At 51.1% G+C, this 27,478-nt stretch overlaps 2 protein-coding genes across 4 annotated transcripts; one reads left to right on the top strand and one right to left on the bottom strand.

Moving 5' to 3' along the window:
* Window positions 1–264: 264 nt before the first annotated feature.
* On the top strand, window positions 265–15,424 carry RBM23 (RNA binding motif protein 23). Of its 3 annotated transcripts, XR_004677394.1 has the most exons (15): window positions 267–587; window positions 4,956–5,031; window positions 5,629–5,729; window positions 6,419–6,466; window positions 6,587–6,760; window positions 7,018–7,071; window positions 7,220–7,337; window positions 7,435–7,587; window positions 7,673–7,810; window positions 8,203–8,268; window positions 9,742–9,937; window positions 10,029–10,148; window positions 10,241–10,325; window positions 10,409–10,671; window positions 13,474–15,424. XR_004677394.1 is itself a non-coding variant. In XM_034994869.1 (14 exons), the coding sequence occupies exons 2-14, from the start codon at window positions 4,966–4,968 to the stop codon at window positions 10,410–10,412; spliced, it is 1,323 nt and encodes a 440-aa protein (XP_034850760.1). In that variant the 5' UTR covers window positions 267–587; window positions 4,956–4,965; the 3' UTR covers window positions 10,413–11,539. The 3 variants fall into 3 exon arrangements, 2 of the variants coding, with proteins under 2 accessions (XP_034850761.1, XP_034850760.1); XM_034994869.1 differs by lacking the exon at window positions 13,474–15,424 and having other exon boundaries at window positions 10,409–11,539; XM_034994870.1 differs by lacking the exons at window positions 10,409–10,671; window positions 13,474–15,424 and having other exon boundaries at window positions 265–587; window positions 10,241–10,329.
* Window positions 15,425–21,264: 5,840 nt separating this feature from the next.
* On the bottom strand, window positions 21,265–27,206 carry REM2 (RRAD and GEM like GTPase 2). Its single transcript, XM_034994691.1, has 5 exons — window positions 25,027–27,206; window positions 23,427–23,768; window positions 23,131–23,204; window positions 22,227–22,434; window positions 21,265–21,850 (listed from the first exon to the last, which is right to left on the bottom strand). Exons 1-5 carry the CDS (start codon window positions 25,127–25,129, stop codon window positions 21,555–21,557), a joined length of 1,023 nt encoding a protein of 340 aa, XP_034850582.1. The 5' UTR covers window positions 25,130–27,206; the 3' UTR covers window positions 21,265–21,554.
* Window positions 27,207–27,478: the final 272 nt, after the last annotated feature.

A 27,478-nucleotide genomic window follows, 5' to 3' on the forward strand; every position in this document is an offset into this window, starting at 1 on the left:
TGCAGTTGCCCTCCCCGAGGCTGTCGCGGCTAAGCAGGACACGTGACCCTCTTAGGACATACAGAGAGTGGCAAAGAAGTCAATTGTACTTCCTTGTTGGCTCCGCCCGCGGCGCTGGCCTAGTCACCTGGAGCGGGGAGTGGGGCAGGAGAGTCCTCTCTGGTTCTTTGCCCGCGTTCACTGCCTTCCGCATGTCACCTAACCAATGAGAGGGCGATGGGCGGCCGCCTTAAGACGCTTCCACTCTCGGAGAGGTTAGCCAATCCATGGGAACTTGATGGTTGCTAAGAAACATTTGAGTTTGGCTCCACCCATGCTTAGGGTTTTGGCCAATGAAAATCTGTACTTTGGACTGTTGCCGCGAAACCAGTGATTAGTTCCACAGCCTGAATGTTTCGGCGCCTGCGCAGATTGGGGAAAGTTCTGGAAGACAGTGGAGCTGTCGCCATTTTGCGGGAAGACTTGCAGCTCCGGCTGCGGTGCTGCTTTTACTGCTGAGACTCTGGAAAATATCCGTGCTTCGCGTCCCCAATACACCCAAAGGAACGGCGGAAACCGGGACCCCCCCCTGCGGGGACCCGGAACTGGTGAGAAACCCCGAAACCCGGTCCCCCCGCGACGTCACCTATGCGTGACGTTGCCGCACGGCGCCGCCCCCTGACGTCACAGGCAGAAAATGGCGTCAAGAGCAGAATCAGGCAAACTTAAGAAAGTATTTTTGTTTACTTTGGTCTGGAAGTGTTCGCTCCCTCAGTGTAGCCCGCTGGCATGACTTTAGGGCTCGGCATCCTCGTGGCCGTATCTCTTAAAGATGAAGATGCTGTCTCAAGGATCCCAGTGACCGATCTCTTAACAGGTCCCTGCAGCCCTGACGTTTAGGGTCGCCCGTACTGGGGCGGGGATGGGGGGAGCATCGACCCACCGCGGTTTGAGAGGGCTCGCAGGATGGGTTTTCAGCTCTTAGAACCACTCCTCCGAGAGAGGTTAGGGAACTGAGACACTGAGACTTACTTCTCAGTCTTCAGGCTCTGGAAGACTCCTGTTCATTGTGTTGGCCTCTGGGCTTTTCCCTGGTTCCTTCTTTTTTGCCCACACGTTCCGTGGTGGTACAGGAGTATAGTGAGGCCACAGATGGGTGTTAGCATTGGGACACTGGCCCTTGCAGGGACGGTGCGAATGGTTACTTAGAGGACCATTTTTTAAAGTGTAGCCTTGGCTTGTTACACAGCAGGAATGTATTTTACCTTTCTCATTGTTCCTGTTATTTATTTTTTCCTCATTGTTCCTATTCTTAATAAGCTGCCTTCAGTTTGGAGGTGTTTGTACCCAGCTCTGTGACTGGACCCATCACTCCCTGGGACTCAGCATGTGGTGAATTTTTTTTTTTTTTAAAGATTTTACTTATTTATTTGACAGAGACAGCGAGAGCAGGAACACAAGCAGGGGGAGTGGGAGAGGGAGAAGCAGGCTTCCCGCTGAGCCGGGAGCCCGATGTGGGACTCGATCCCGGGACCCCCGGATCATGACCCTAGCCGAAGGCAGTCGCTTAACCAACTGAGCCACCCAGGCGCCCAGCATGTGGTGAATTTTGCCTGAACTGAGCTGACAGTGGTTCTTCACTCCTTTGTCCCTTCAGCAGTGAGGCCTAAGTGTTTGTTGGGGTCTTGACTATGCTATGACAAAGTCCAGACTCTTGCGTGGTTGTGGGCCCACCCCTAATGCAGTTTTTGGAGCAGGGATGGAAGAAGGCTCTATAGTTTTTTAGTGCATGGGATTGATGGACTTTGACCCTTGATTTAGAACATGGGAAGAGTTCGAAAACTGCCAACTTGAAAATGCATAGGGTTTGGGACTTTCCTGCTTCTAGGACATCTGAAAAGATACACCAAACCGAGTGAGATTTCAGGTTTCAAAATGTGCTCATGTTCTGTATGTCTGTGCTTAAATAGATTCATTCATTTCTGAGTATCTGAGTGAAAACTTTACTCCATAGGTGGTGGCTCATTTGTCAACTTGAGTGAAAGTTTTTGTGCATGTGTTAAGTTAATCCTATCCTGTACTCTAGCAGTCAACAAAGAGCAATTATTGAAATCAGAAGCATTTCATTCGGGGAGGAAAAAGCAGATTTTAAAAAATAAAGAGGAGTTGTATGACATTTAGAAAACTTGTATAGACTTGGCACTTGGCTGGCTCAGTTGGAGAGCATAGGACTCTTGACCTTGGGGTTGTGAGTTCTAGCAATATGTTGGATGTAGAGATTACTTAAATAAATAAATACTTTTAGAGAAAAAAAGAAGAACTTGCATAGATTTGGCAGGCAAAATGACTGGAAAGAACAGAAATTGTAGATTGAAACCTTTTATTTTTAAAAATCATTTTTCCACAATCAAATATTATAATAAGCTTGGTCCTGATATTTTGAAGTATATGCTGTTTCATATCTAGAAGCCACATAATAAGGTGTGACTAACGGGACTAATGCTTTTGATAAACCTTTCAGAATAGTAATTCCTTAGATGACTGTGTTTTTAAAGTAGACATCTTGGGGAGGGCGGTGCCTCAGTGGCTCAGTGTCGATTAAGCGGCTGCCTTCGGCTCAGGTCATGATCCCTGGGTCCTGGGGTGGGGCCTTGCAAGCGAGGAGCCTGCTTCTCCCTCTCCCTCTGTCTCCCAGCTTGTGCTCTCACTCTGTCAAATAAATTTTAAAAAAATCTTTTAAAAAATAAAAGTAGACATCTTGAGGCACCTAGCTGGCTCAGTCAGTAGAACGTGGGACTCTTGATCTCGGGTTGTAAATTCGAGTACCAAGTTGGAGGTAGAGATTATTTAAAAACAAAATCTTAAAAAAAACAAAAACTGGATATCTCGGTATGCTGTGTACTCTTCTTTTTAAAATTTAAGGCTGAATTATAAAGTACAGGAGAGAGAGGTAACCTGACAGAATTGACAAGACGTTAGACTTTGGGTCAGGAGACCTTAATCAAGAGTCAGCGCCTCCATTTAAGCTTTGTGGTTCTGGGCAGTTCACAAAACCTGTTTTTTCATCGTGCATTGGACCTGATAGCTGCTTTTAGCATATGTTACCTTTGATTGTTAAATAAATGTACAGTGTTATTATAATAAGCGATTGAGTTCACTGTTTTTAAGATTTTATTTTTAAGTAATTTGTACACTCAACATGGGGTTGGAACGCCCAACCCTGAGATCAAGAGTCGTAAGCTCTACTGACTAAGCCAGCCAGGTGCCCCAAGTTCACTGGTTCTTAGACACACCTATTCGATTTTAATTTGGTTTCCATTTTAAGTCTTAAATTTGGCTCCAGGTAATTTTTGTTTTGCTTTTTCCAAGAATCTTGTCTCTCTAACAGGCTTAGTACAGTACCTAGCAATATTAGGTACTGTAGGAGTGATTAGTCATATTTTTGTATTACTTATTTTATATTAGTTATTACTTTTGTACTCCTGTTTTATTCTTAAATCACCAAAATAGGCTATGGGCTCTGAGGGCAACAAGGACAGCATCAGTGGATGAAGCATTAGCTGCTTTAAAGAGGACAAAGGTCTTATGGATATGGAAAGTCTGATTATGATTAGCCTCCTTGCACAGAAGTTCTTCAGGTTAGTCGGAGGCTTTTTTTGTTTTTTGGTCAGCTTTATTGAGGTATAATTGACATAAAATAAAGCTGTCCACATTAAGGTGTACAGTTTGATGGGTTTTGATGTTTAAATACCCATGAAACCATTACCGCCAAAAGTTTCTTCTGCCCTTTTGTAATCCTTTCTTCCTAGCCCCTCTCCACCTCCTCCTATCCCTAGGCAACCACTGATCTGCTTTCTGCCAGTACAGTTTAGTTTACATTTCCTAGAATTTTTTCCTATAAATGGAAGCACACAGTATATTTTTCTCTTATTTCCTTCACTCAGCGTGTTGTGTATATTGATAATTTGAGACCAGTATTTTTTGAGTAATTTATCCTATTGATTTTGTTTGATGTCTTGTTTTTCTTTTTTCGTTTTAAGATTTTATTTATGTATTTGACAGAGAGAGCTCGAGTGCGTGCACAAGCAGGGTGGGCGGCAGGCAGAGGGACAGAGAGAAGCAGACTTCCCACTGAGCAGGGAGCCGAGCAGGGGCTCTATCCCAGGACCCTGGGATCATGACCTGAGCTAAAGGCAGACATAACTGACTGAGCCACCCAGGTGCCCCGATATCTTCTGGGTTTCTTTTTTTATTATTACTATTTTTTTATTTGATGGGCCTGAGGTGGACAGACTTAGGAAAGATGATTGCTAGCTGTGAAAGCTTGGGGGAGGCAGGAAGTCTTACCCTTCCTGCCTAGACAGGCTTCATGGGTGGAATTGGTTAAGCCTGTCTTAATCATTATCTTTCTGAGTTACCTGAATTCTAGTTGATGTTATATGGGAAATGCTTAGCGATGAGTCCCCTAATTACTGATGTTTGTGTGGGGGATGTGGGGAAGAGCTTAGGGCAGATCTGCATTCTGGTGTTGTTTTGTCTTGTTCCTGATTTTTAGTCTTACATCCTTACCTTTTTATTGGAAATATGTGCTTATTTCTATGATTTAAGTTTAAACCAGTTATTTATACAGAATTTTGAACTGTAGAATGGAGGCCTAGTGTCCATTGTCAAGTGAATAGTAATTTTGAATGCCAACACTTTTTCTTCACAGGACAGGGTCTGTATTGTATTTTGTTTCTATCTAGATATTTATTTTCCTTCTAGACACTTTACCTTTTCGAAGCCACAGAGCAAAACTAGTTCAGATTTAAAGTGTGCAAAAATAAACCTAGAGTAAGCAACAGCCAGGAAGATGTGGAATTCAAGAAACAGAACTGTATATTCTCAAGTCTATGTCTTGGAGAAGGAAGGGAATGTAGGGTGCCAGAAGGGGAGGAAAAATATGAGGTTCTTACATATCCACGTCCTCTCCTCAGGTCTGCTACGATGGCGTCCGATGACTTTGATATAGTGATTGAGGCCATGCTGGAGGCTCCCTATAAAAAAGAGGAGGTAATATTCCCCATCTTACTGCTGGAATTGGGTTAGTAAGAAGAAGCAGTTATAGATCATCAGTTTCAATACTTTGTAAATTCTTTTTCCCTGCTTGTTTATTATGTATCGTGGCTATTCGTGCAAGTCATAGTTTTTTAGTAAGCCCCACTCTCCAGCTTCCGTACTCAGAGGCATGCTGGCAGAGGCGGTCCCAAAGCTGGGGCAAGGGGCGGGAGGAGGTGGGGGGAGCAAAATGTGCTGGGAATAAGTGCTCTGCTCAGAACTCTCAATGACACAGTAGAAAGTCAGTGTATCTCAGACCTAAATAATTTCTCACTCTCCTGGGAAATGGGTGTCAGTGGAACAGATGTTGGGTAGCTCAAGTTTTGACATCAAAATCTGTCACCCTGAGCTCTTCTTTTTGGGTGGTTTCCTTCCTTCTTCTCTTATTCCCTTTGTTAGGAGATCCGGGTGCTCAGAAACTGGCTAGATAATTGTGAACTTTGATTTCACAAGCTTTCTTCTCTGTCCACTTTTGTTCTTTTGTTGCCCATTGGAATGTGTGTGTGTCTGCCACCTTGTACCTGGTGACATTTTTCCTGGCGAACCCCTCAGGATGAACAGCAAAGGAAAGAGGTTAAAAAAGATGGCCCTAGCAACACCAGCACGAGCAGTAGCAGCACCAGTGGGAGCAGCGCCGGTGGGGAGGCAAGCAAGTAAGTGTGGCATGAGGAAGTGGGTCGGCAGCTTGGGCAAGGGAAGCAACTGCGTCCGTCGGAGAAATAGCCAGAGCCAGGGAGGTGGTTGCTTGTAAGACTGCTGATTTTTAGTGATGGCTCTACTGGGTCCTGGGAATCATGGTGACTTGGTTTAATGATCTTCTAGTCTTCACATTCCAGCATAGACTTGTGGCTCTCTTCTACCATCATCATTCTGTTTCAATTGAATAAAATAGCCAGGGGACCCCTGATTTGGAAACAACAACTTTTGCTGGGCTTTGGGGGGAAATGGCCACTTCAGATGCCTGACAGCATTCAGGGCTGTGTGCAAGTTGGTGCTGCTGTGAACTCCTGCCAGGTCATCTTGGGCTCTTTGGTCTTTTTTTTTTTTTTTTTTAAGATGTTATTTATTTATTTGACAGAGACACGGCGAGAGAGGGAACACAGAAAAGGGAGTGGGAGAGGGAGAAGCAGGCTTCCCGCAGAGCAGGGAGCCTGATGTGGGGCTCGATCCCAGGACCCTGGATCATGACCTGAGCCGAAGGCAGATGCTTAATGACTGAGCCACCCAGGCGTCCCGGGCTCTTTGGTCTTTTACTGCTGTTCCACCTGGCCTTTCCGTCGTTTGTTTTCCTTGGGGGAGAGAAGATCTTCTTGATAATGAGAATTTATCTGCTCCTTCACAGGAAGAAGAGGAGTCGGAGCCATAGTAAAAGCAGGGATAGAAAGTGCAGGTCAGTAGTTCTGGGGGCTTTGGGGCTTTGAGAATTACTCTAAATGGGAGAGCTATCCCTCGGAGGCCGGAAGAGGTTGGTTTGCCCTTTAGCAAACTCAGTAGTGCCTCGCACCTGTAGCCGCAGTCGGGAGCGGGACCGGCACAGGCGGAGAAGCAGTCGGAGCCGAAGTCGAGACCGGCCGCGTCGCCACCGCAGCCGGAGCCGGGACCGGCGGCACAGCAGTGAGACACGCAGTCGGGACCGGCGGCGTGAGGACCGCGTGCGCTACAGGAGCCCGCCGCTTGCCACTGGGTATCGCCTCTTGCTCATACGGTGGTGGCCTTTGTGTTGGGGTCTGGGTAAACCCCCCGCGCTGTGGTTCCTGCCTGCGGGTGCTCACAACCCGATGTGGCGGGCAGGAGACCCTGGTACTGGAGGGGTGGTGGTGACAATTCCCACGTGAGATGAGGTGCTGGAATCTGGTTTTCTCGTGCCGGAAGACCAAGCAGTGGACCAGCTCAGGTGAAATCGGTGACACGATTTTCCGTTTGTCGTTCTCTGTTCCATAGGCGCAGGTACGCACACAGTAAGAGTCCTCATTTCAGAGAAAAGAGCCCAGTCAGGTGAGTTGATACTCTTCCAGGGACTGTGAGGTATGACTAGAAAGCCGTTTGAGCCAGAATACAGGAATGTGTGGTACTGGAGGGGAGCTGGAGAACAATAATCATGTATCGGGAGCGGGCATCTCACCAGATTGTACTCGCTCTTCAGGGAGCCCATTGATAATCTGAGTCCCGAGGAGCGTGATGCCCGCACAGTTTTCTGTATGCAGTTAGCTGCCCGCATTCGGCCTCGGGACCTGGAGGACTTTTTCTCTGCTGTCGGCAAGGTAACCCTCCCCCTGCCTTAGCTTTCTCCCACGTATAGCTGTCTTCTGTGCATTCTCCTTTATGCCCAACTCAGGATTTCCTTCTTGCCCTGGATAGGTTCGTGATGTCCGAATCATCTCTGATCGGAACTCCCGGCGTTCTAAGGGCATCGCCTACGTGGAATTCTGTGAAATCCAGTGTGTGCCGCTGGCCATTGGGCTGACTGGGCAACGGCTGCTTGGAGTGCCCATCATTGTCCAGGCTTCACAGGTGAGCATGTTGCAAAGCTGACATGAGAAGATGGCCTTGGAGGGAGGGGGTGTGGGATGCGATCCATCGGTTCCTCCTCGCCTAGGCTGAGAAAAACCGACTGGCAGCCATGGCCAACAACCTGCAGAAGGGCAACAGCGGGCCGATGCGCCTCTATGTGGGCTCCCTGCACTTCAATATCACGGAGGACATGCTCCGGGGCATCTTTGAGCCCTTTGGCAAAGTGAGTAGAAAGTGAAGGAAAACTCTGAAGGGAATTGGAGAAAGTGGGGAGGGTGAGCCTGTCTCTTCTGCCTGACTGCGATTAACCCACTGCATCCGTCAGGACGAGCGGATGGGTCCGTGCTGGCAGAGTTAGTATTCCAAGTGCTCAGTATGCAGATGAGTTAGGCACCGTGAGCTCAAATAATGGGGTCCAGATTCAGTAAGATGAGCCGGGAAAGGTGTTTTGGAAAGAGATGGTCTTTGTCTCTTTTTAAAGAGAAGATTCGGAGAGTTAGAACTGTTAAAGGTAGTTAGAGGTACAAAGTTAGAGGTAGTTTGAACGGTCAGGCAGGAAAGATCAAATGTGGGGGTTAGCCCAAAGATTGCTAATAATTTCTCCCTCTTATACAGATTGATAATATTGTCCTGATGAAGGACTCAGATACAGGCCGTTCTAAAGGTTATGGTTTCATTACGGTGAGTCTCTGGTCTTTAACTTTTGAATTTCAGTGTGGGTTTGTCCACTTGTCTGATTTTGCAGCTTAGCTTCATCCTCCTCCTTTAGGAACTGTCTAAATGACCCATAAGCCCTGGTGCCTGAAGCCTGGACTAGCCTTCTGCCCCTTGAGATGAGTGCATTGCTTGAGATCTTGACTTTGCTCCTGCACACTGTCAGTGGCCCTGGTATGGGGGTGTCCAGGAGTTCAACCAGCTTCCCTGGTGCCGCAACTTGCTCTTTGGGTAATAGAAATGATTTCAGGCTGCAGCTAAAAGGTTGGGGGCATGAGGGAGGTTAGGTGTGGGTTTTTATAGACATGGTATGTTTTCAAGGTAGGAGCAGGAATAGGGATTTATTTATTTTTTCTGGCAGTACCCCATCTGAAGCAGTTTCTCCATTGAGAAGTATCTTTATATTCAGAGACCGCTATAGGGAGAATAGCGAGGCCACTTCTTACCTTTTCCTGACACTCCCAACAAAATTGCTTCCAGTTCCCATAACTGGTTCTTCTAGCCCTGTGTAACTCCAGGCTGAGGGCTGGCTGCCGGCCACAGTCTCATAGAAGCTGATATTTTCTAGGTTCAGTCCAGGCAGCATACACCCCCCGCAGTTGCCTCCAGGGCAGAGGGGAGATAGGTTGTGTTCTACCAGGGGTATTGCTCACCTCAGAAGTATCCAGTGAAGGCAGGCCACCACCTACACCACCTGCCTAGGAATTGTCAGTACCACGTGCCAGGCCCTAGGGCAGGTGCTACCAGAGGAAACAAAGCCAGCCCTGGTGTTCACGGTGGCAAGTACCTCTTCTAACTCCTTGGTGACTCAGATGCAGAAAACCTTTTGTGAGGCTTTTTTGCCCTCGTGCTGCCACCTTTTTGGTCAATACCCTTGATACTTCAACAGCAGACTGGAATCTTCTCTGTACCAGGCTGCTCCCGTGCTGCTGGGCGGTAGAGCTCTGATCAGCAGCGCTGGTGGAGGCGTAGGGGTGGGGTGCAGTCTTGCTCCCCATGCCAGGGTGCACTCCCTCCTACGGCTGGGCTCTGGAGTTCCAGATTCCTACTTCTTGACTGAGAATTGAAACCGACTAGTCCTGAGGGCTGCAGTTAGAAAAGCCCAGGAACCTTGACTCTCAGGCTGTCTTTCTTCCATTGATATGCTTATTTGTGAAGCAGCGTGTAAGGGTAGGCCACCCTATAGATAACAGACTTTTTGCGTTATTAGGTTCTTAGTGCAGCTGGAAGTTGGAAGTGATTGCCATTGAGTCAGTTGGAAAAGGTCCTTTTTACATGATCATTTTGGGGGGATGGAGGTCACATTCCCTGGGACAGAACAATTTGTGCCACAGTGAGCATGCGATTTCCTGGGATAGCAGGACTAGGCGGTGGTAGCAGGGCTTTGTGAGCATGTCCGTGGCCAGGAAGTGACTGATACACAGCCTGGGTTTCTTGTAGTTCTCAGACTCTGAGTGTGCCCGGCGGGCCCTGGAACAACTGAATGGCTTTGAGCTTGCTGGCCGACCTATGAGAGTTGGCCATGTGACCGAGCGACTGGATGGTGGCACAGACATCACTTTTCCGGATGGGGACCAGGAGCTGGATCTGGGATCTGCAGGTGGACGTTTGCAGCTCATGGCCAAATTGGCAGAAGGTGGAGAGAGTTTCTCTGCAGAGTGAAGAATGTGGGGTGGAATTTCAGATCAGGAGTTGGGACTTAATACCAACTTCTCTGTCCCTTTTAGGCTCCGGAATCCAGCTGCCTAGCACAGCTGCAGCTGCTGCCGCCGCCGCCCAGGCTGCTGCCGCCTTGCAACTGAACAGGACGGTTCCCTTGGGGGCCCTGAACCCTGCGGCTCTGACTGGTAGACTTGGACTTGGGAAAGGGAGGAGGGGTTGGGGCCTGGAAAGAGGGAATGCTCTGTGCTCACTAACTCGTCGTGCCTCTCTCTTGCAGCTCTGAGTCCAGCCCTGAACCTTGCCTCCCAGGCAATCGCCTCCCAGTGCTTCCAGCTTTCCAGCCTCTTTACCCCTCAGACCATGTGAGTCTCAGGGTCTGGCTCAGTTTAGCCTCTGGTTATTTTCTTTCCTTTAGCTTCCCATTGATCTCTTCTCCTTGCCATAGGTAAATCAGTGGCACAGTACACTGCCTCCCTGTGCCTCTGGGTCCTGCCACTCCCTTCTCCACATCGACCTTTCCACGGCGCCTTCTCCATTTTGTGGACCAAGCCATCCTGAGCGCATGGACGTTGGCTCTGCGGGAGTTGGGGCCACCCTTGGACTCGGGAAGAGCTCCTGCCCAGGGCCCCATTGGGAACGGACTCTGCTGAGCAAAGCCATGAGTCGAAGAGGACAGAATCTGCACCAATTGAACACCTGTTTCTCCGCGTATGTTGTTTTCTGGGATGACCTTCATCGCTCTTTCCAACCACCTCTTGGTGATTCCTCGATTCTTCCCCCATTGGGAAGGCCCTAGGGCATTAACTGACGGAACTAACCTCTCTCCTCTTCCTATATCTTTTCCCTACAATCTGTTGAGGAAAACCTTTAAGACCTCTGGTCCAAGAGGACTTTGGAGTTTGGGGTTGGGGGCAGTGAACCTTGAAGGTGTTGGCTTGCTGCCGCACAGGCCTGGAAGATAGCGTGGACGTGCGCATTGTGAAGCCTGCCTTAAGCTTCAGCCTGGGGCCAGAACTGCATCTTGCTGGGAGGTGTGGGAGTGATCTATCCTGCCAGTGTCCTGCCAGGCATTTTGGATGGTTTAGGGCTGGGGCTTTCAGGAGTTCAGCGAAAGGTGGGATACCTTTCCAGTATCTTCCACCTTCCTTTGTATAGTTGTCCTTCCTCCCAGGTCCTTCCTGTGGCGCAGGGTGGAAGGACGGAGAGGAGGCTGCTACTCTCTACCATTTCCCATGTGCCTCTACCGTGGGCTCAACCCCAGCTATTAAAGCTGCTCCTGTCCCCTGCCTGGGCACATGTGAGCCCTTTTCATTGGTTTTTATACCCCTGTGTCTGTGTACATAAAATCTATATGTATATGTATGTGTGTATATGTATGTGCACACACACCTGCATACATATGTACGCATGTGCATACATATATATAAACTTTGTATAAAAGGCAAGCTCCACTGTTGTGGTGGCTTCTGCCCATATGTGTGTGGTCTCTGTCCGTTGGTGTGTCTGATGTTAATAACTTCTCATGAGCCAGAACCGTGAATGGTTCTAGGGATATAAAACATTTGTAATGCCTTTATGTTTTTTCCCTTTATTTTCATTTTGTTTTATCTAACCTTCCTTAGAAATTAAAATGGACAGAAGGATGGAGTTCCCCATCTGTCTGCATTATACTCTCAGCCCCGTGGGTATCCTCCATATGTCTTCATCTTAACTATTCCCCGCCCCCCCCCATCTTAAATATTTCCGAACCTACCTTGTCACTGGACACACTAACAGTCTGTCTCTGCGCCTAAGGACAGATCTTGTCTTCCCACCAGATGGCAGTGTGACGGTAGCACATTTTGCACCTTGGGCTAGAGGTGTTTCGTGATCTTGAGGAGTTTAAGTGCCAGAGAAGCCTCCTAAGTTCACCAGTCTTACCATTAGTCTTAGTGCCCGTCTTTGGCCCTTTTGTAATGGAACTCCCAGTCCAGTATCCACAGGGGTTTGGGCCTCATACATCAGGGCTCCCCAGGCCCGAAGTCTGCTATTCCTCAGTCAGTCCCCTCAACTCTTGCTTTTCATATGTGACTCTGCTTGGGATGACACAGGCTTGGGACCAGTGAATTCCAGAATGCTGAGTATTCCAGGAATTGTCCTGAGGAAGGGGATGCGCACATCTTCCTCCACCTGCTTTGTAAGGCTTATGACAAGGGGCCTGCCCCGGAACCTGGCTCACTAGGTAGGGACCAGCCTAGAGAAGAATGTCTGAAGTTCAGGGGCAGAGCTCTGTGGGACTCCTTCATTCTCTACCCGTCTCTATGGCAACAGAATGTTAAGACTTTATTGTCATGCTAAAAATACGGATAATTGCTGTTAGGTTTTAATTTGTCAGCTCTCAGACTTCTAAGCAGAGTGATGGTTTTTCGTGATACTAGCTTCTGGGGTTGCTTTTCACACTGAAGTATTAGGTACTTGGCATCTGCTTGTGGCAGAAAAGGCCACTGGGACCCAGAACTAGCTCTTGATCTCCCCTCAGCGCCGCCTGCTATAGCCTCCTTGCTTCTGTTGCCTTTGCCGCCACCCCCACCCTTTCCCTGTCCTGGTTTGCTCTCTGGGCCCAGGGGGAGGGAAGGAGGATGCATTGTTTTTAGGTAATAGCTGGCTAGGGCCCAGTCCCCCTATAGTTATTGATTTGGCTGCTAATGCATCCTGAAAAACAGTGTGGACCATTTTTGTTAGTTATCCTGAGGCTCGGGACCAGGCTTCCGCAGGGCAGTCTTGAACTCCTCCAAACTGTAAATACCCACAGGCTTTGCCTGCCTCCCAGCCCTCATCAGATGGGTGCCCGTCTCTGCTTGGCTTCCTTTCATTCCCATGCCTGCCTACCTTGGCCTGCCTTCACTTTGCTTCCTTCCACCTCGGTTCTCCCCGCCAACCCTTCTTAGTTCCTCATACAGCCTCTTGCTGGGGGAGAGACAGTGCTGGAAGTGAGGAAACATCTAAGACAACTACTCTAGTCTAACCCATATAAGGTGACAGCAGCTAGTGGGTGACAGCCAGAATCACCACATGTGACTCAGTGCCTTCTAGTTACTCATCCCTGCATTGGGGGTGGTTGGAGTAGAGAGGAGGGGGCAGCAAACAGCCTCCTAAGGTGAAGGAAACCTTCCTGAGCCTCTTTTGCCTGAGCATAGCGGCTCAGGTGTGTAGAGAGGCTGGCCCAGATCCTCTTCTAGTGCAGAGTTGCCCAGCTGTCCTCAGTTCTAAACAGGAGAAGTTCACCTGACTTAGGCTTCTGTCTTCTCTAAGGCAGTGGTATTTCCTCCTTGTTCTTTAAACTTAACATGTGCTTGAAATTGAGTTTCTGCCTACTTCCTTCTTAGGCTCCAACAGCCCCCAGATGTGAGTGACCAGAGGAAGCAGGGGTTTGCCCTTTGAACCTTTAGTCCTGGTGCTTATGAGGAAGGGAAAGGAGTTTACAACTTGAAGGGAGATGGTGACCCACAGCCTCTCCTTTCTCTGTTACAGAAGCAGTGTGGTGAGAATGAGGAAGTAATGGACGGTGAGGAGAGGCTGTGCTGGCTCCGAAAAGTGGGAGGTGGTATGATGGTAATTGTCGGCATTGGTGCAGGGCTGTTGCGGGTTAGGCATTGTTCTAGTCACTTCCTGTGCACTGAGTTCTTAATCTTCACAACGACCCTCTGAGGTAGACTCTGACCATCTTTACTTTGCGAACGAGGAAACGGATACCCAAAGAGGGTAAGTAACCTGCCCTGTGATTACACAGCAAGTTTGGGATTCCAATCCAGGCAGTCTAGCTTCAGATTCCTGGATCCTAATCTGAGCTTGCCCCTCCTGGGAGCCAAGGCCTGGGAGTCGCTTTTTCTACCTCTGTACCCAGAATTCTCAGTATGTCCTGAACTTTGCCACTTCCATGTTTGCTCATCTTGTTCTCTCTGCCCCTCTTCTGCTAGTCGGAATCCTCCCCTTTAAGACTCTGAAGCTTTGCTAGTTGATTTCCTTTTTCAGGATTCTTTGTCCTGTTACAAGTCTCATTCTGCCTTTATTTACAGTTCTGTATAAACTCTATTAGCAGATGATTATAGCCCGATAAGGCCAGCCATAGACATGTCTTCTTCATTATTGCTTTGCTTTGCACGTATTAGGTGTCTGTTGAATTAATTCCCTCTCTGTTCAAGTCAGAGCTAAGCTCTCCAATGCCCGTCCCTTCTAGCCTGCTTTCCCTGGCATCCTCCATTCCTTCCTCACCCCTCCAGGAGAGAAGGCAGCTTTTACTCTTTTTGGTGTTACCATGGTAGCCTCTGATGCTTTCTGTCAAAAATGCTGCTTGCCATCCAACAGACTGATGTTTCTATGGCAACCAGGTGAAGTCGCTAGTCGTGAGCTGGATGCAGGAAAGGAATTCTGGTCTCAGAACTGGGTCTGAACCTTCTGGCTTCAAACATCCCTTCTCTTCCCTCCCAACTTTTGCACTTTATATCCAGGACGGATTTGCTCTCCTTGTGCTCTTGGTGGCGAGAGCTCTGTGAGAGGTGAAGCAGACCAATTTAAATCATCTGGGAAGGTGGAGGCAAGGAAAGAGCTGATCAAAGCTCACTTTAAAAGTTGGATGAGTTCTGTTAGCTTTCCCACATGATCTCCTCTCAAAAGCCCTTAAGGAGTTGGCTGCAGTTACTGGAGGGCCATTAAGCAGTTATTTTTGAGGGCAATGGTAGATGGATGAGGGGCCTGAAGACTAGAAAGGAGCCAGTCCGTGCTGGCTTGCAGGGAGGGGAAGCAGTGACCTTGGAAATCAGAGACTTGTCGAACTCTAGCCAATGTTCCAGGAAGGAAGGGAGCTTTCATCGACTTTCAAGCATCGTGAAAGCCTACTTGTTTAGAATGGGTAGTGCTGAAATGGATAGTGCTGAAAATTAGCCTTTTCTGAACTCCTGGGCCCATCCAAGCCAGGGGGCCTTCACCCTCCCAACAGAATGGCCCCGCTCCGGAGCAACGCCACATGCTCCAGATGGCTCTGCTGTCACAAACCAGCTGAGTAAGCTGGGCGGTTTGTCACTCTGTGACTTGGACCCCTCATGTGTGAAAAGGAAAAGCTAACAGTAGCACCTGTCTCAGGGACGGTGTGAGGCTGAAATGAAACAGTCCGTGGAGAGGGCTTGGAACCCGAGAGCTTGTCATTACTACCGGCCATCATTATTCCCGTTCCTCCGAATGCCGACACACTGCACTTCCTACCTGACCTCAGAGAATGCTCCGCATAGGTGGGGAGAGAAGTGAGGGTGGCGATGGTGAAAGCAAATCTTCATTGTTCTGGACTGAAGTCCCCGGCTCACACGGTCCTGGGTCACCAGCAGCCTAGATTTCAGAAAAACAAGTCCCACTGGCTCAATCCCTTTTTGTGCCTGAAACTATAATCAGAGGGGGCACCTGGGTGGCTCAGTCAGTTAAGCGCCTGCCTTTGGCTTAGGTCATGACTGAGCCCCGTGTCAGGCTCCCTGAGCCTACTTCTCCCTCTCTTGCGCCCCGCCCCCCCCCTCTTGAATAAGTAAAATCTTTAAAAAAAAGGCCAAGGTGATTCTCTCCCTAGCCACCCTGTCAGGTACCTTCAGCATGCCTCTTGCCCTTTGCTTTGGCCAGGGAAACCCCGCAGTGTTCTCTGCTGCCACCCTTTGCTTAGTGCCTCTCCTCACCTGCCACAGGTGTCCTATAGCACCTGCCATCCCTGGTCTCCAGAGCTCTGACGACTTCCTTTCAGAGAAATACTTTAAATCAGCACAGGTCCTCTGCCTAAAGACAAATTAGAACTGGGACAAAAAAATGGAAAACTGTGCAGTATAATACCATCACTTAGGCTTCAGTTGCCAATCTTCCTTCCTCTTCCCCCAATACCCCTCAAAACAACAGATCTAATAATGGGGGCTACCTATGAGGGTTACCTGTGAGTCCTTTGGAGGCAAGTTGGACCTTGTAGACGGCAACTTAAAAATGTTTTTCTTTTTTCTTTTTATTATTTATTTATTAAAGATTATATTTATCTATTAGAGCATGAGCAGGGGGAGGGACAGAGGGAGAGGGAGAAGCAGACTCCCCACTGAGTGGGGAGCCCAAAGCGGGGGTCCATCCCAGGACCTTGAGATCATGACCTGAGCCCAAGGCAGACACTTAACCAACTGAACCACCCAGGTGCCCCTCTTTTTATTTATTTTTTAAAGTAATCTCTACACCCATTGTGAGGCTCGAACTCATAACCCTAAGATGAAGAGTCACATGCTCTACCAACTGAGCCAGCCAGGTGCCCCTTAGATTTGTATCTCCGGGGCGCTGCTGTGCTTTGAGTAGTCAGCAAGCTGTCTGGGTACCTGAATAAGGGATCAGGACACAGATTGTAAAAGAACATTACTTCCATGGCTCATTTCTATATTTGACAAATTACAAAGATACTTGCATTTGCATTTAGTCCTCATGACCATCCTACAAGGTAGGTATTGTTACCTTTACTTTATAATTGGGAGAGCTGAGGTCCAGAAAGGCAGAGAGATTGAGAGTGACTTTCTCTATCCAGAAAATAGTGGGACTGAGTACTAACTAAAATGCTTGCAAGGCTCCCACTGAGTTTGTATTCGCACCTTGGGTACCAGGCCACCAAACCATGGAGCATGGCCATCAAGAGTCAAATAGATGAGGGGCACTTGGCTGGCTCAGTTGGTGGAGGGTGTAACTCCTAATCTCAGGGTTGTGAGTTTGAGCCCCACGTTGGGGGTAAAGATTACCAAAAAAGAAAAAGAAAAAAAATAGATGACGCGCCTTGAGCATATCCATCAGAGAGCCACCAAGATGATAAAGGACTAAGAAGCAGGATGCTCTTATCTGGTTTTGGGGCCCCTTGACAACTCAGCTGTACCATCCCCTCAAGTTTTGCTGCCTTCTCACAGGGAGGGTCTTTATATCACACAGTGGGCTGCCCACCATGTCTCGTGTCTCCTGTGCATTTGCTCACGTAGTTTCCCCATGGAGTTTTTTTCTTCTTTCCCCCATCTAGCTACAGCCTGCATATATCCTTCAAGACCCAGTTCCTAAAATCTGTCTCCAAATTCGGTTTCTTCTGTTCAGAATTCTTAGAGCACATGACATAGCCCCCAGATAGTCAAAATGCCCAGTTTGCTGCTGTTGACCCCCTTGTCCCTTCTCTCCAGCTCAATTGTAAGCTCCCGGAGGGCAGGAGTAGTGTCTTACCTGTATTTGTTTTTCCCATAGGGCCCAGTGCAGTGACTGGCATTTGGCAGTATTTGAGGGGAACAACAGGTATTTGTGGATGGATGTCCAGGAAAAATGGACTTAGACTGATGTGGATAGAACTGTTAGATTACTGAGATGATGTATGCATGGGTGGGCTTTCTGGGAGTGAGGGTTTAACCAAGAAGACTTGTGAAATCCCCTTCTGTGACTGGCAGGCTTTTCGAAGAGGAGAGACCTTGCCCCAGTCTCTCTAGAGAGGGTTAGATGCAGCAGGGCATAAAGGCCCAACTCTGAGCAGAGGCTAGAGCAGAGGGATGCCTTCAAGACACAGGACTGGCGTTGCCTCCGGCCCCTCAGAGCAAAGCACACATACTTCCTGCTGTTGGCCCATCAGGACGCCTTGTGGGCCAGGGACTGCAGGGGTGGCAGGGGTTGGCTCGTAAAGGGGCACAGACAAAATCACAGTGGTTAAGAGGAGCACGAGGGCGGAGAAGACCTTACCTGGCAGAAGCAGCTCAGGCCCCAGGGCCCTTTGCTGATCTCTCCCACCAGCAGATCAGCAGCCCATGCGACTCTGCCTCCATCAGAGAGAGGGAGAAGAATGGCCTGGCTCTCAGAGAAGACCCCACCTTCCAAGTCTGGGGGGAGTGTGGCTTCAGCTTCCGTCTGTTCTGAGCTCGTCCCTGTAGGCGTCTGGAGGGAACGCACAGATGGGTTGGGCTGATGGGGCTGGCTGAGTGAGGAGGAGGGAGGCTTGTGTGTGTGGCACCCCTCACAGGGGAGGCCCTGCCACCACCATCTTCAGTATGCATATTAGAAGCTTCAGACACAAGAAAGGCACTGGCCTTTTTGCTCATCTTTTCCTTTGGCTACATTTGACCAAGCCCTCTTCCCGGGGCGCCTGGCCGGCTCAGTCAGTAGAACACACTACTCTTGATCTCAGGGTGGAGAGTTTGAGGCCCACTGTGGGCATAGGGTTCACTTAAAAAAAACCAGAGCCCTCCCTTGGCAGAACCACCGCATGTTCGATTCCGGTTCTTGTGCTGCCTCGGTGGCGGCTGCGTCTCCACCTGCCTCATCTGCTTATCCCCAGGACCCTCTCTCTGGTCTCTCCTTTCTCTGCAACTTCAAGACTTTGTTTTAAGTTATTTCCTTTTTGAACAGGTGATATATACCATAGTTAAACATTCGAACAGAAGAAAAAGAGCATCCAATGAAAAGTAAACCTCTCACACTAGTCCTCCACCCACCCAGTTTCCCCATCCCAACAGCAATCAGTACCACCCTGGGTTGTAATTTGTTGGGTCACAGACCCCTTTGGCAATCTGGTAAAATCTGTGAACCCTATTCTCAGATGCACGACTGCACAAACACATCAAATTGTCCCACTTCACAAACATCACAGACCTCTAAGGCCCATGTGTGGTTTGAAGCTAAGGATCCCAGCCTATACTGTACCCTCTTCCTCAGTGCCTCCTTTAGCATAATTTGTGGGTCCTGGTGCAAAATAAAAATGCAGGGCTTGGGGAGCCGGGTGGCTCAGTTGGTTAAGCATCTGCCTTCAGCTCAGGTCATGATCCCAGGGTCCTGGGATCGAGTCCCTCACTGGGCTCCCTGTTCAGTGGAGAGCCTGCTTCTCCCTCTTCCTCTGCTGCTCCCCCTGCTTGTGCTCTCTCTCTTTCTGTCAAATAAATACATAAAATATTTAAAAAGTAAAGATACAGGGCTCCTTGTTCAAAGATGTTCAAGACTGCGACAGCAGTGTATCAGACCAAGCATGGGGTGCTATGTGACGCAGCTCATCATTTCCTCTGGCTCCTCTACTACCATCTTTACGGGGATTATTCTCATAGCTGTGTCTCTCACCCTAACTTGTTCTGAATTTCAGACCCAGCTGTTCAGGGAGCTGCTGAAACTCTATATGGATGTTCTTCTACCATCTCAAATTCAAGGGTCTCCAAAATGGAGCCAGTTACCCACTTCCTCCTCTGCCCCCTAACACCCAGTTCCTCACCATCCTCCTACCACCTGCAACTCCTGCCTGCACCCAGCCACTCAGTTGCCAAGTTCCACCAATTCTGACTCACACCCCTGGTGCCTCTCCCTGCCACCACCGTCTCCCTTGGGATGGCCCTTCATTACCCTCCATATGTATTACTGTTAATCACCCCCTCAACTTAGCTCCTCAGGCCTTGCCTCCGCTGCTCCAATCCATGCACACCTCCCCCAGCCTCCTCTTCCCAAGGACCATCCTGATCGTGTCACTTTCATACTCAAGGACCTTTGGTGACTCACTGTTTGCAGGCTTGGGCACAAACTCCTTTGCTTGCCATTTAAGGTACTTAAAAGTAGGGTTCTAAACCTCCATGCTCATCTCCTACCCCTCCTCTTAATATCCCTGAGGTTTCAACCCAATGGTAGAACCATCTGTCCTTCAATGGGCTGAGTGTGCTTTTTTGCATGTTACATTAGGAAGTGCCTCTGTTCATGGTCCCCAGAGTTTAGCCCTGGCTATTCCCTCATAGCCACATAATCTCTGGCCCATTCACCACAGCCACTGCCCATGGCCCTGCCCATCGTGTCCCCTACATTTCTTCTAGCGACCTTCTTCCTCTTCTTACTAGAAGGGGAACCTTGGATGCAAACCTGGATAAAATCATTAAGTATCAAGCAGATATGAGTGGGATCCCCGCTCTGGTCGCTTCCTGACCTCAAGCAAGTTACTTAAACTGTTTCTTCTACAATAAAAGGCACAGTAACACCTTATATAGTCATTAGAGAATTAACAGAGAAAGCAAATAAAGTCCTAAGGATAACGTCACTATTCATACTATCGTCTCATAACCACCCATGCTGAGCTGGTCCCCCTTGGCTCCTTCCCAGCTGCAGGGATCAGGAGACATCTCATCCCTCTTTCCATCAAGTTCTGGGAACCTGGGTGGGGTGGAGTGGAGGCCTGGCCCTCAGGTGCTCAAGTAGCTGTGCTGTAGTTTGGGGTGAGGGGAGCTGTTGCCTCTGCTCTCTTTGTTCAGACTCGTGGCTCAGGCAGCAGTAGGCGTGGGTGTCCCCAGGGGGAGGCATTGACAGCTTCAGTTCTCACACGGGCTTTGCAGGTGACAGTTGGGGTGGTGGGGGCCTGCCAAGGGAGGTGCGGGCCATCATCATGCCCCAGCTGATGGGTCTCCCTGGTAAATGTGGGCCCCACCTGAAACCAGCCTCACCTGAAACCAGCTGGGGGTAGCTCTGGGTGCTTAATGTAGCCTCCAGCTTACTCTGCATCATAACGTGAGATAAGGTGATGAAGTCTAGAGTCTGTGGATTTGGTCCCGTTGTGTCAGTAAGTTACTAAAACTTCTAGCAATTCTTTGCTTCTCTCCGGGTTGTTTGCTCATCTGCAAAGGGATCAGTTCGACCCAGTTATCTCTGAGGGCCTGTGGCTCCTTATCACGGACTACACCAGGACTAAGTCACTTCTGGAGCCTCCGTGGAGATTTAAGTTCCTTGCTCCTCTGGTCCTAAGCTTTGTCTGTAACTGTTTCCATCTACAACTATCCCTTCTGTGGGGCTTTTGAGAACAGAGTCAAAATGAGCAAATGTAGAAAAGTTCTTTATTGAAAAGGGAAGGGTGGCTCCCTTGCTGGGGCCTCCTGGGCCCTGGCCAAAAGGGGCGGTGCCACCTGCTCAGCTCTTCACAATGGCATCTGAAGGCAAAAGTCTGTCCAAACCTTACCTTTAATAACCTTAAAAGGGAAGTGCCGCGGTGTGGTGGTGAATCACAGAATCAATTCTGAAAAACAGCGCTTCCAGGCCCTTGCCTTTAAAAACTTCTTAAAGGCAAAGTGGACAAGTGCAGCAACTAAGAGCCAGCACGTTTTAGGAAAAGTCTCAAAGAAGCGTCTCCGTGTCTTTACCTTTAAGGATTTCTTAAAGGTGAGGCGTATCGGCGCAGAGTACAAAGGTGAACTGGAAAGGGGTCTACAAAGCACTTTCCAGTTCTCGCTTTTAGGATCTCTTTACAGGAGAGGTGGTCAAGCGTGACTTAATAAAAGTCAAAATGGCTCGCGGAACTATAGCCCGTCCTGCCCTCCAGAAGCCGCCTGGCCCTCCGGCCGCAGCGCGCCCGCCCGCAGGTCTGCGTCCTCGCCTTCTAGGCGCTCAGGGGCGGGGAAGTAGCCAGGGCACGCGCGGTGGCGGGGCTGGGGGCGACGCGCGCCGGCGGCTGGGCGCCCTGGGCGTTTTTGGTTTCCTAGACGGTCTTCGCAGAGGAAGCCGGACGGGGGGCGGGGCGGGGCGAGGGGGCGAGCGGAGGGCGCGGTGACCATGGCGACCGCGGTGACCATGGCGACCGCGGCTCAGAGCACGGAGAGGTCGTGACACGACCTGGAGCGCTGCTTGAAGAACTTGGCGTTGCGCGGCACCAGGTTGGCCAGGAAGCGCTTGGCCTTCTTGGTGAGGCTCTCGCGGCGCGCGGGCGGCGGGGGGCCGTCGGGGCAGCCCCACTCGGGCCGCGGGTCCCCGGCGCGGCTCCGGCTCCGCCGCAGCCGGATCTGGCGCACCGCGCCCTCGAAGAGCTCCCGCGTGTTGTGGTGCAGCGCGGCCGACGTCTCGATGTGCTTGCAGCTCAGGGTCCCTGCCAGGTGCCGGCCCTCTGCGGGAGGGGACCGGTTGAGGCGCCCGCGGGCTGCACTGGGCCCGGAGCGGGGCGGGGCGGGGTGGGGGTGCCCCGGGTGCAGCAGAAAGGGGTCGCGGTCGGTGAATCTCAACGGAGAACAAGGCAGGGATCACGTAGAGGGCGGTGGTGGTGCCAAGGGGAGGAGAGAAAGGGGCCTTGGAGAAGAGGTGAGGCCTAAAGAAGGGGTTCTCGGGCCCTAGGCATGGGCATTGAGAGTCTGCCCTTAGCCTGCTAAAGGCTAAAGGCCGTTGTTTGTGCACCGGGAGGGTAAAAGGGCCCTGTGGAGAGGAGGCGACCTGGAAGGGAGAGGGTCCCCTGAGATTGCAGGTATGATGAGGTACAGGATACTCACCCTCCAGTGAGACCTCCCGGGAGCGGGCCAGGTCGCTCTTGTTTCCAACGAGGATGACAGGGAGGTCGTGGTGGGGCCTCCCAGCCCGCAGCCTAAGTAGGGTCTCTGGAACTTTGGAGAAGCTCCGTCGGTCGGTGACCGAGAAGACGATGAGAAAAGCATCCCCGGTCTGAAGGCAGTGGTCCCGCAGCCACCCCCCTGCGTCCCCCTGCATATGGGCAGAGAGTGGTGGAATGTCAGGGCTGGAGGCGTGGGAGCACCTGCCCAGCACCTGCATCTCAAGGATGAGGCATCTGGATGTGAGGGAGAAGCCACCTGCCTAGGACCGCGGAGCTAGTTAATGGCAGAATCTCCATACCCTGGAGTGTGCTTGTGGAGGAGTGGGTGGTTTATAATGTGAGCCCCACATGGGAGAATTGGGGACACAGGCTCCTAGATTGGGGTAGCCCATCCTACTTTCTTATGCTTAGGTGCTCATTGTAACAGTGAATGCTCTTCAATTGTATGTAATCTGGCCTCTCATTTCTATGTAGTAACCATGTATGTTCAGATATTCACAAATCCTCACTTTTTCCCCTTCCCTGATATTCCAGGCCCTGAGCTCTTGTCCTGTCAGATCAGACTTTTCCAGACTGGAAAATGTATGGATGGGATTGATTTCAGGGTATTCAGCCTGGCTCACAGCTGCAGGGTTTGTCAAATTCAGATCCTAACTTCCCTCTGGGTCAGAAGTCCTGGAAAGAAAGCGACACTCAGTGCCATGGCATGCGCATTAATGTGGGCCTTTGCTCTGGGAGAGGATACATGTGAAAGGTCAGGTTCTAGTACGTATTGGAACCAGGGCCTACAGTGCCACCAGCCTTCAGCCACACTCTGCTCCTCCCCAGCTCTCCTAGGTTCTCACCTGTTCCCAGATGTCATAAACAACTAGAGTCACTTCCTCCTTATCCACCATGATGCGTCTTTCATAGGTGTCCTCTGTTGGGAAATAAGGACAGGGAATAGAGCCCGTTAGGAGGCTCCCCAACACTTGTGAGACCTGGTAACCAGGGGCACCCCCTCCAGGGAGGTAGCCGCAGCAAGCACTGGAGCAGTTTCTCTTGGGTTCTGGCCTCCAGGGGCTGCTCATGCCTTGAGCTCTTCCATCCCTGACTAGGGCTCCACAGGTGCCCTTAACCCTTACAGGGCTCCCCCAAATACCTGGGTTCTCCGGCTCATGAGCACTGTCTCCCTGGAGACCACCGAAAGTGCCTGCTAGGGTGCTCTTGCCCACGCCGCTCTCCCCTACCAGCATGACCTTGAAGATGCCATCCTTTTGGGTGGGGCCTGCCTCCCCTGAGCCCAAGGAGTCAGAGGAACCAGAGGATGAGGCTTGAGGTGGCCAGTCAAGTTCATCTATGGCCTGGGCGCGCCGCAGCTGGTGCTTGTAGGGGACAGGCATACTGCCTCTTCGTCTGGGGGCCCCTGGGGCAGGAGGTGGCCCACCCCGGTCCAACCCTGCCAACAGCTTCTCTGTCTTCTTCAGCAGTGAGGCATCTGTTTCTGGGGGGGGGGCAAAGAGAAGGAAGCTATGAGTGGGGGGTATGCCTAGCCATCTGCAGAGGGCTCAATCCTGTCTGCTCTGGCCTCAGAGCCCCAGTGGATGACCATGACCCAGAAGGAGCTGAGAATATTTGGTCTGACCTCTGACACTGAACTCCCCCCGAACCCTGCACTGGTGGGTCTCAAAGGAGCCGACTGAAGGCTTACCTAATGTGGTTCCAGCCACAACCTGTTCAAAACGTGCCCCATGCAGGGGCGGCATGCGTGCACAGGCTCGCACACCCACTCAGGCCTCACACTGACACACAGGTACACGCCCAGACTAGGCCTCTGGCCTGGGGGGCCTGCCCCTCCTTCCACCAAGAGGCCCTGTCTTCTACTTTTTCTGGAACAGGTAGTCCCCCCAAATGGGGAGGTGTGAAGGGGACGAGAAGCTGCCGCTGCTGCCCTGGTTCTGGGGGGTGGGTAGTGGTAGAGCCAAAAACTTCGTGGGGAGGCTGTTCCCAGGGAAGGGCCTTTGCTCCTTAAGATGTGTTCGTTGGGCTTCCCCAACCACCCCCCAGCCGGGTGTGAGAAGAGCTGCCTCTTATGGCCCGGTAGGTAGGTGAGCATCCCCCAGGGCATGGTTGTGTGTGAGAATCTTTTTGCATCTCTGGCAGTCCCTGGAGTCCCAGAGAATCTTCTGTGAGGTAGAGGGAGGGAGGGAGTGGGGGAGAGAGCGAGAGCGGAGAGCGGGAGCATGAGCGAGAGGGAGAGTGACAATGCATGGGTCAGGGTAACTGGAGGAAGAACGACAGACACAACAAAGGGGGATGGCGAGAGGCTGGAAATAGCCTAGGATCAATACTTGGCTGGCAGCCAGGGCCTCCAAGAGCCGGTGAAACCCTTCCAACAGGTCCCCAGGGCAGCCCCCAGCCCGTGATTCCCAGGCTGGTGGGCTGCCCCTTCCCTTTCCCCCATCCCTCCTGCCCATCCCAGCCTCTTGGGAATGAGGCTGACCTAGGGGCTGAGCACCAGTTTCCCCAGCGAAGCCCTGGGAGTGATGGGGGGAGGGGGCGTTTGGGCAGCACCCCCGCGGCCCCCAGCCCAGCCCAGCCTCAGTCCTGGTGTGAGCGGGAGGCTTCCCCACTTCCTGAGTTGCTCTTCCCCTTTGCTGTTTGGGTTCAAGCTCCGTCAACCCTCAGTTCTGACCTCCCCACCAGAGCTTCAGCTCCCACCCCCATGGTTTCAGCTGGAACCTGCCCAGCTCAGCCCTCACCTGGTGTGGGTGTCCCTGGGGGGGAGGCCCGGTGGCTGCCGGCGGGGCAGAGTGCTGTGGTTTCTGTGTCCGTGTCCATGTCGGTGTCAAGGTCCGTGTGCATCGGTGTGCGTGTGTGTGTGCGTGTGCAGCCCCACGGCTTGCAGTACCCACTCCCTCACTCAGCAGCACTGTCAGCTTTTCCCTTAAATACCACCCCCATGCCCTCCTCCCCCCCACACCTGGGGAAATTGTCCCGCCCCCTGATGAGGTCACACATGCTAATGAGCAGTGATGTCAGCGGGATTCCCTCCTTTCTGCCTCCCCCTTCCTTTGTGTCGCTTCCCTCTGGGAGCACACACACTGCGGAGTCTGGTTTCGACCAGAACGAAGTCAGAGGGGCAAAAGAGACAGGGGTTCAGAGAAGCGGGGTGAGGGCTCAGCGGGTAAGGGAGCGGAGGATGGCAGGAGGCAAGGACCCAGGCACTGGGAGGTCTTTCTCCAGGAGCGGGGGACTGTGCGTCATTGGTCTGTGGACTCCCCGCCTCCGAGCCGTGTCCAGCTCAGAGTGGGTGCTCGGTGGCTACATGGAGGGCCTAGAGGCAGAAACCAAGAGATTCAGGGTCACCCTGGCACCAAGCTTCCCCATCACCCTCTCCTTCCCCATACCACCCCTTCTGGGCTAAAAGACCCATCACGGTAGCCATTTCCCAACTTGGTCCCTAGGCAGATGGGGGCTCTGAAGAAGGAGCGATGGCTGCCTGGTTTGGGCAGCTTCATTTTGTCACTAGGTTCAGGCGGGTGCAAACCACGTGGGGACTGCCTCCCCTTCTCTCGCGCCCTGCCAGGCCCACCAACCTAGTGCTAGGCGAGATTGAGCTAAGCCCTCTAGAAGTTCCCTATCCCCGCTCTCCTGCTCGCTGGGGCACCACCAGCCCTCCAGGGCTACACGACGATGTCTACCTCTTTGTGGGAAGCCAGGATGGCTTTACAGCTCCTTTTCTGCCCGGGTCCCTTTCCCTTCAGGCTCCAGCTTGTCTCTTTTCTTCCTGACGCTGCAAGCACCCAAACCGACCTTCCAATTCCCTGGCTTGTTCTCACCCCGTGTTTGTTGCCAGGTGCTGCGCTAAGCACCTTCCTGCTTTCTCTCCTGTCATCCTCCTGACCTGAAGGCTCAGAGTGGTAGGTGGCTGGCCTGTCCCCAGATCGATCGTGCAGTTGGAAAATGGGGACACCAGGCTTCCTACCCTGATTTTTCCAATACCAAAGACTGTTTTTCATCTGCGATGCTGCCTTCTTTGTCTTAAATATTCCAGCTGTCTCCTATTATTGGGAACGGTCTGTATGCTAATCCTCAGTGGGCTCCTCCAATGGAAGAGACGAAGAGTAATCTTGGACTGATGTGCACTGACCACTTATCTGGAGGTGAACTGCAGGGCAGTGTTCGGGGTCTAGGGGAGACAGAAAGGACTCCTGAGCAACCACCATACTTACGCACTTTACTCAGTGGAGACTCTCCAGTCCTCAGTCACAGCCCACTTGGCCTTCCTTATTCACAATTTCAGTATGTCCCTGTGTGTTCCCATACATTTAGAGTAGCAAGGGACCCCTGAAAGCCTGGTAGCAAGGGAAGTAACGCTACAAAAAACTTTGAAAGCAGTCAGAAACATTTAAAAAGTGGTTGGAGGGCATTGGGCAGAAAGGCAAACAGCTTCCCTGACAGTGTTACAGCCTCTAAAGATTGCTATAGAGAGGCCGCTGGTTTCTGGGAGTGATCCTCAGCTCTCCAGAAAAATGTATAGTCTATCGCAGATGTGCTGAAGAGGAGTATGTTTAGAATGATTTCCTTCCAAAATGAGTTTTAAGAGTTTTTAATTGTAAAGGGGTGAGCTTCACGTATCTGGAAAACTCACTTAGGTGGTTGGATTCATTTCTAGGATACTAGATGAGAGTGAGTCAGGGCACAGCTGACCCCGGTGGGACTCAGCCAGCCTTGGGTCCTAGGAGCAGGCTGGGTTACACCTTGAACCACCGTCTCTCTTGTCCCGCTAGTAAGAGGTTGTGCACTGGCCCCTGTCCCAGCTTCCTCAGGAATGGGAGGTCCTGTGGAATGGTGGGGCAAAGGTGAGATTTGGAACTGAACCAACCCAGGTTTAACTCTGCGTCTCCGTCGAGGCTGGGCTAGTCTCATCACTCCCTCTGGGACTGCTCCTGAACCTGTGAATTGGGTTGATGATGCTCATGGCACAGCCTTGTTATGAGCGTTCGCTATGCCTGAAAAAGGATCTGGCACTGGGCAGGTTACCCAACTCTCTTATGCTCCCACAACCTCAGGCAGTGTGGCTGGAGGTCCCTCTCCCCTCCCAGCAGGGCCTGGAGTTTGGTTCAGATTGATTCTCAAGGACTGAATTTTGGTCTGTGCTGTTATCTCAGATTCCCAGGCTGATCTCCATCTCATGCTGAGAACACCTCC

This window comes from Mirounga leonina, unplaced genomic scaffold (assembly GCF_011800145.1).
Source record: "Mirounga leonina isolate KUSES-001 unplaced genomic scaffold, KU_Mleo_1.0 Mir_91, whole genome shotgun sequence".
In the NCBI taxonomy this organism is placed as follows: Eukaryota; Metazoa; Chordata; class Mammalia; order Carnivora; family Phocidae; genus Mirounga; species Mirounga leonina.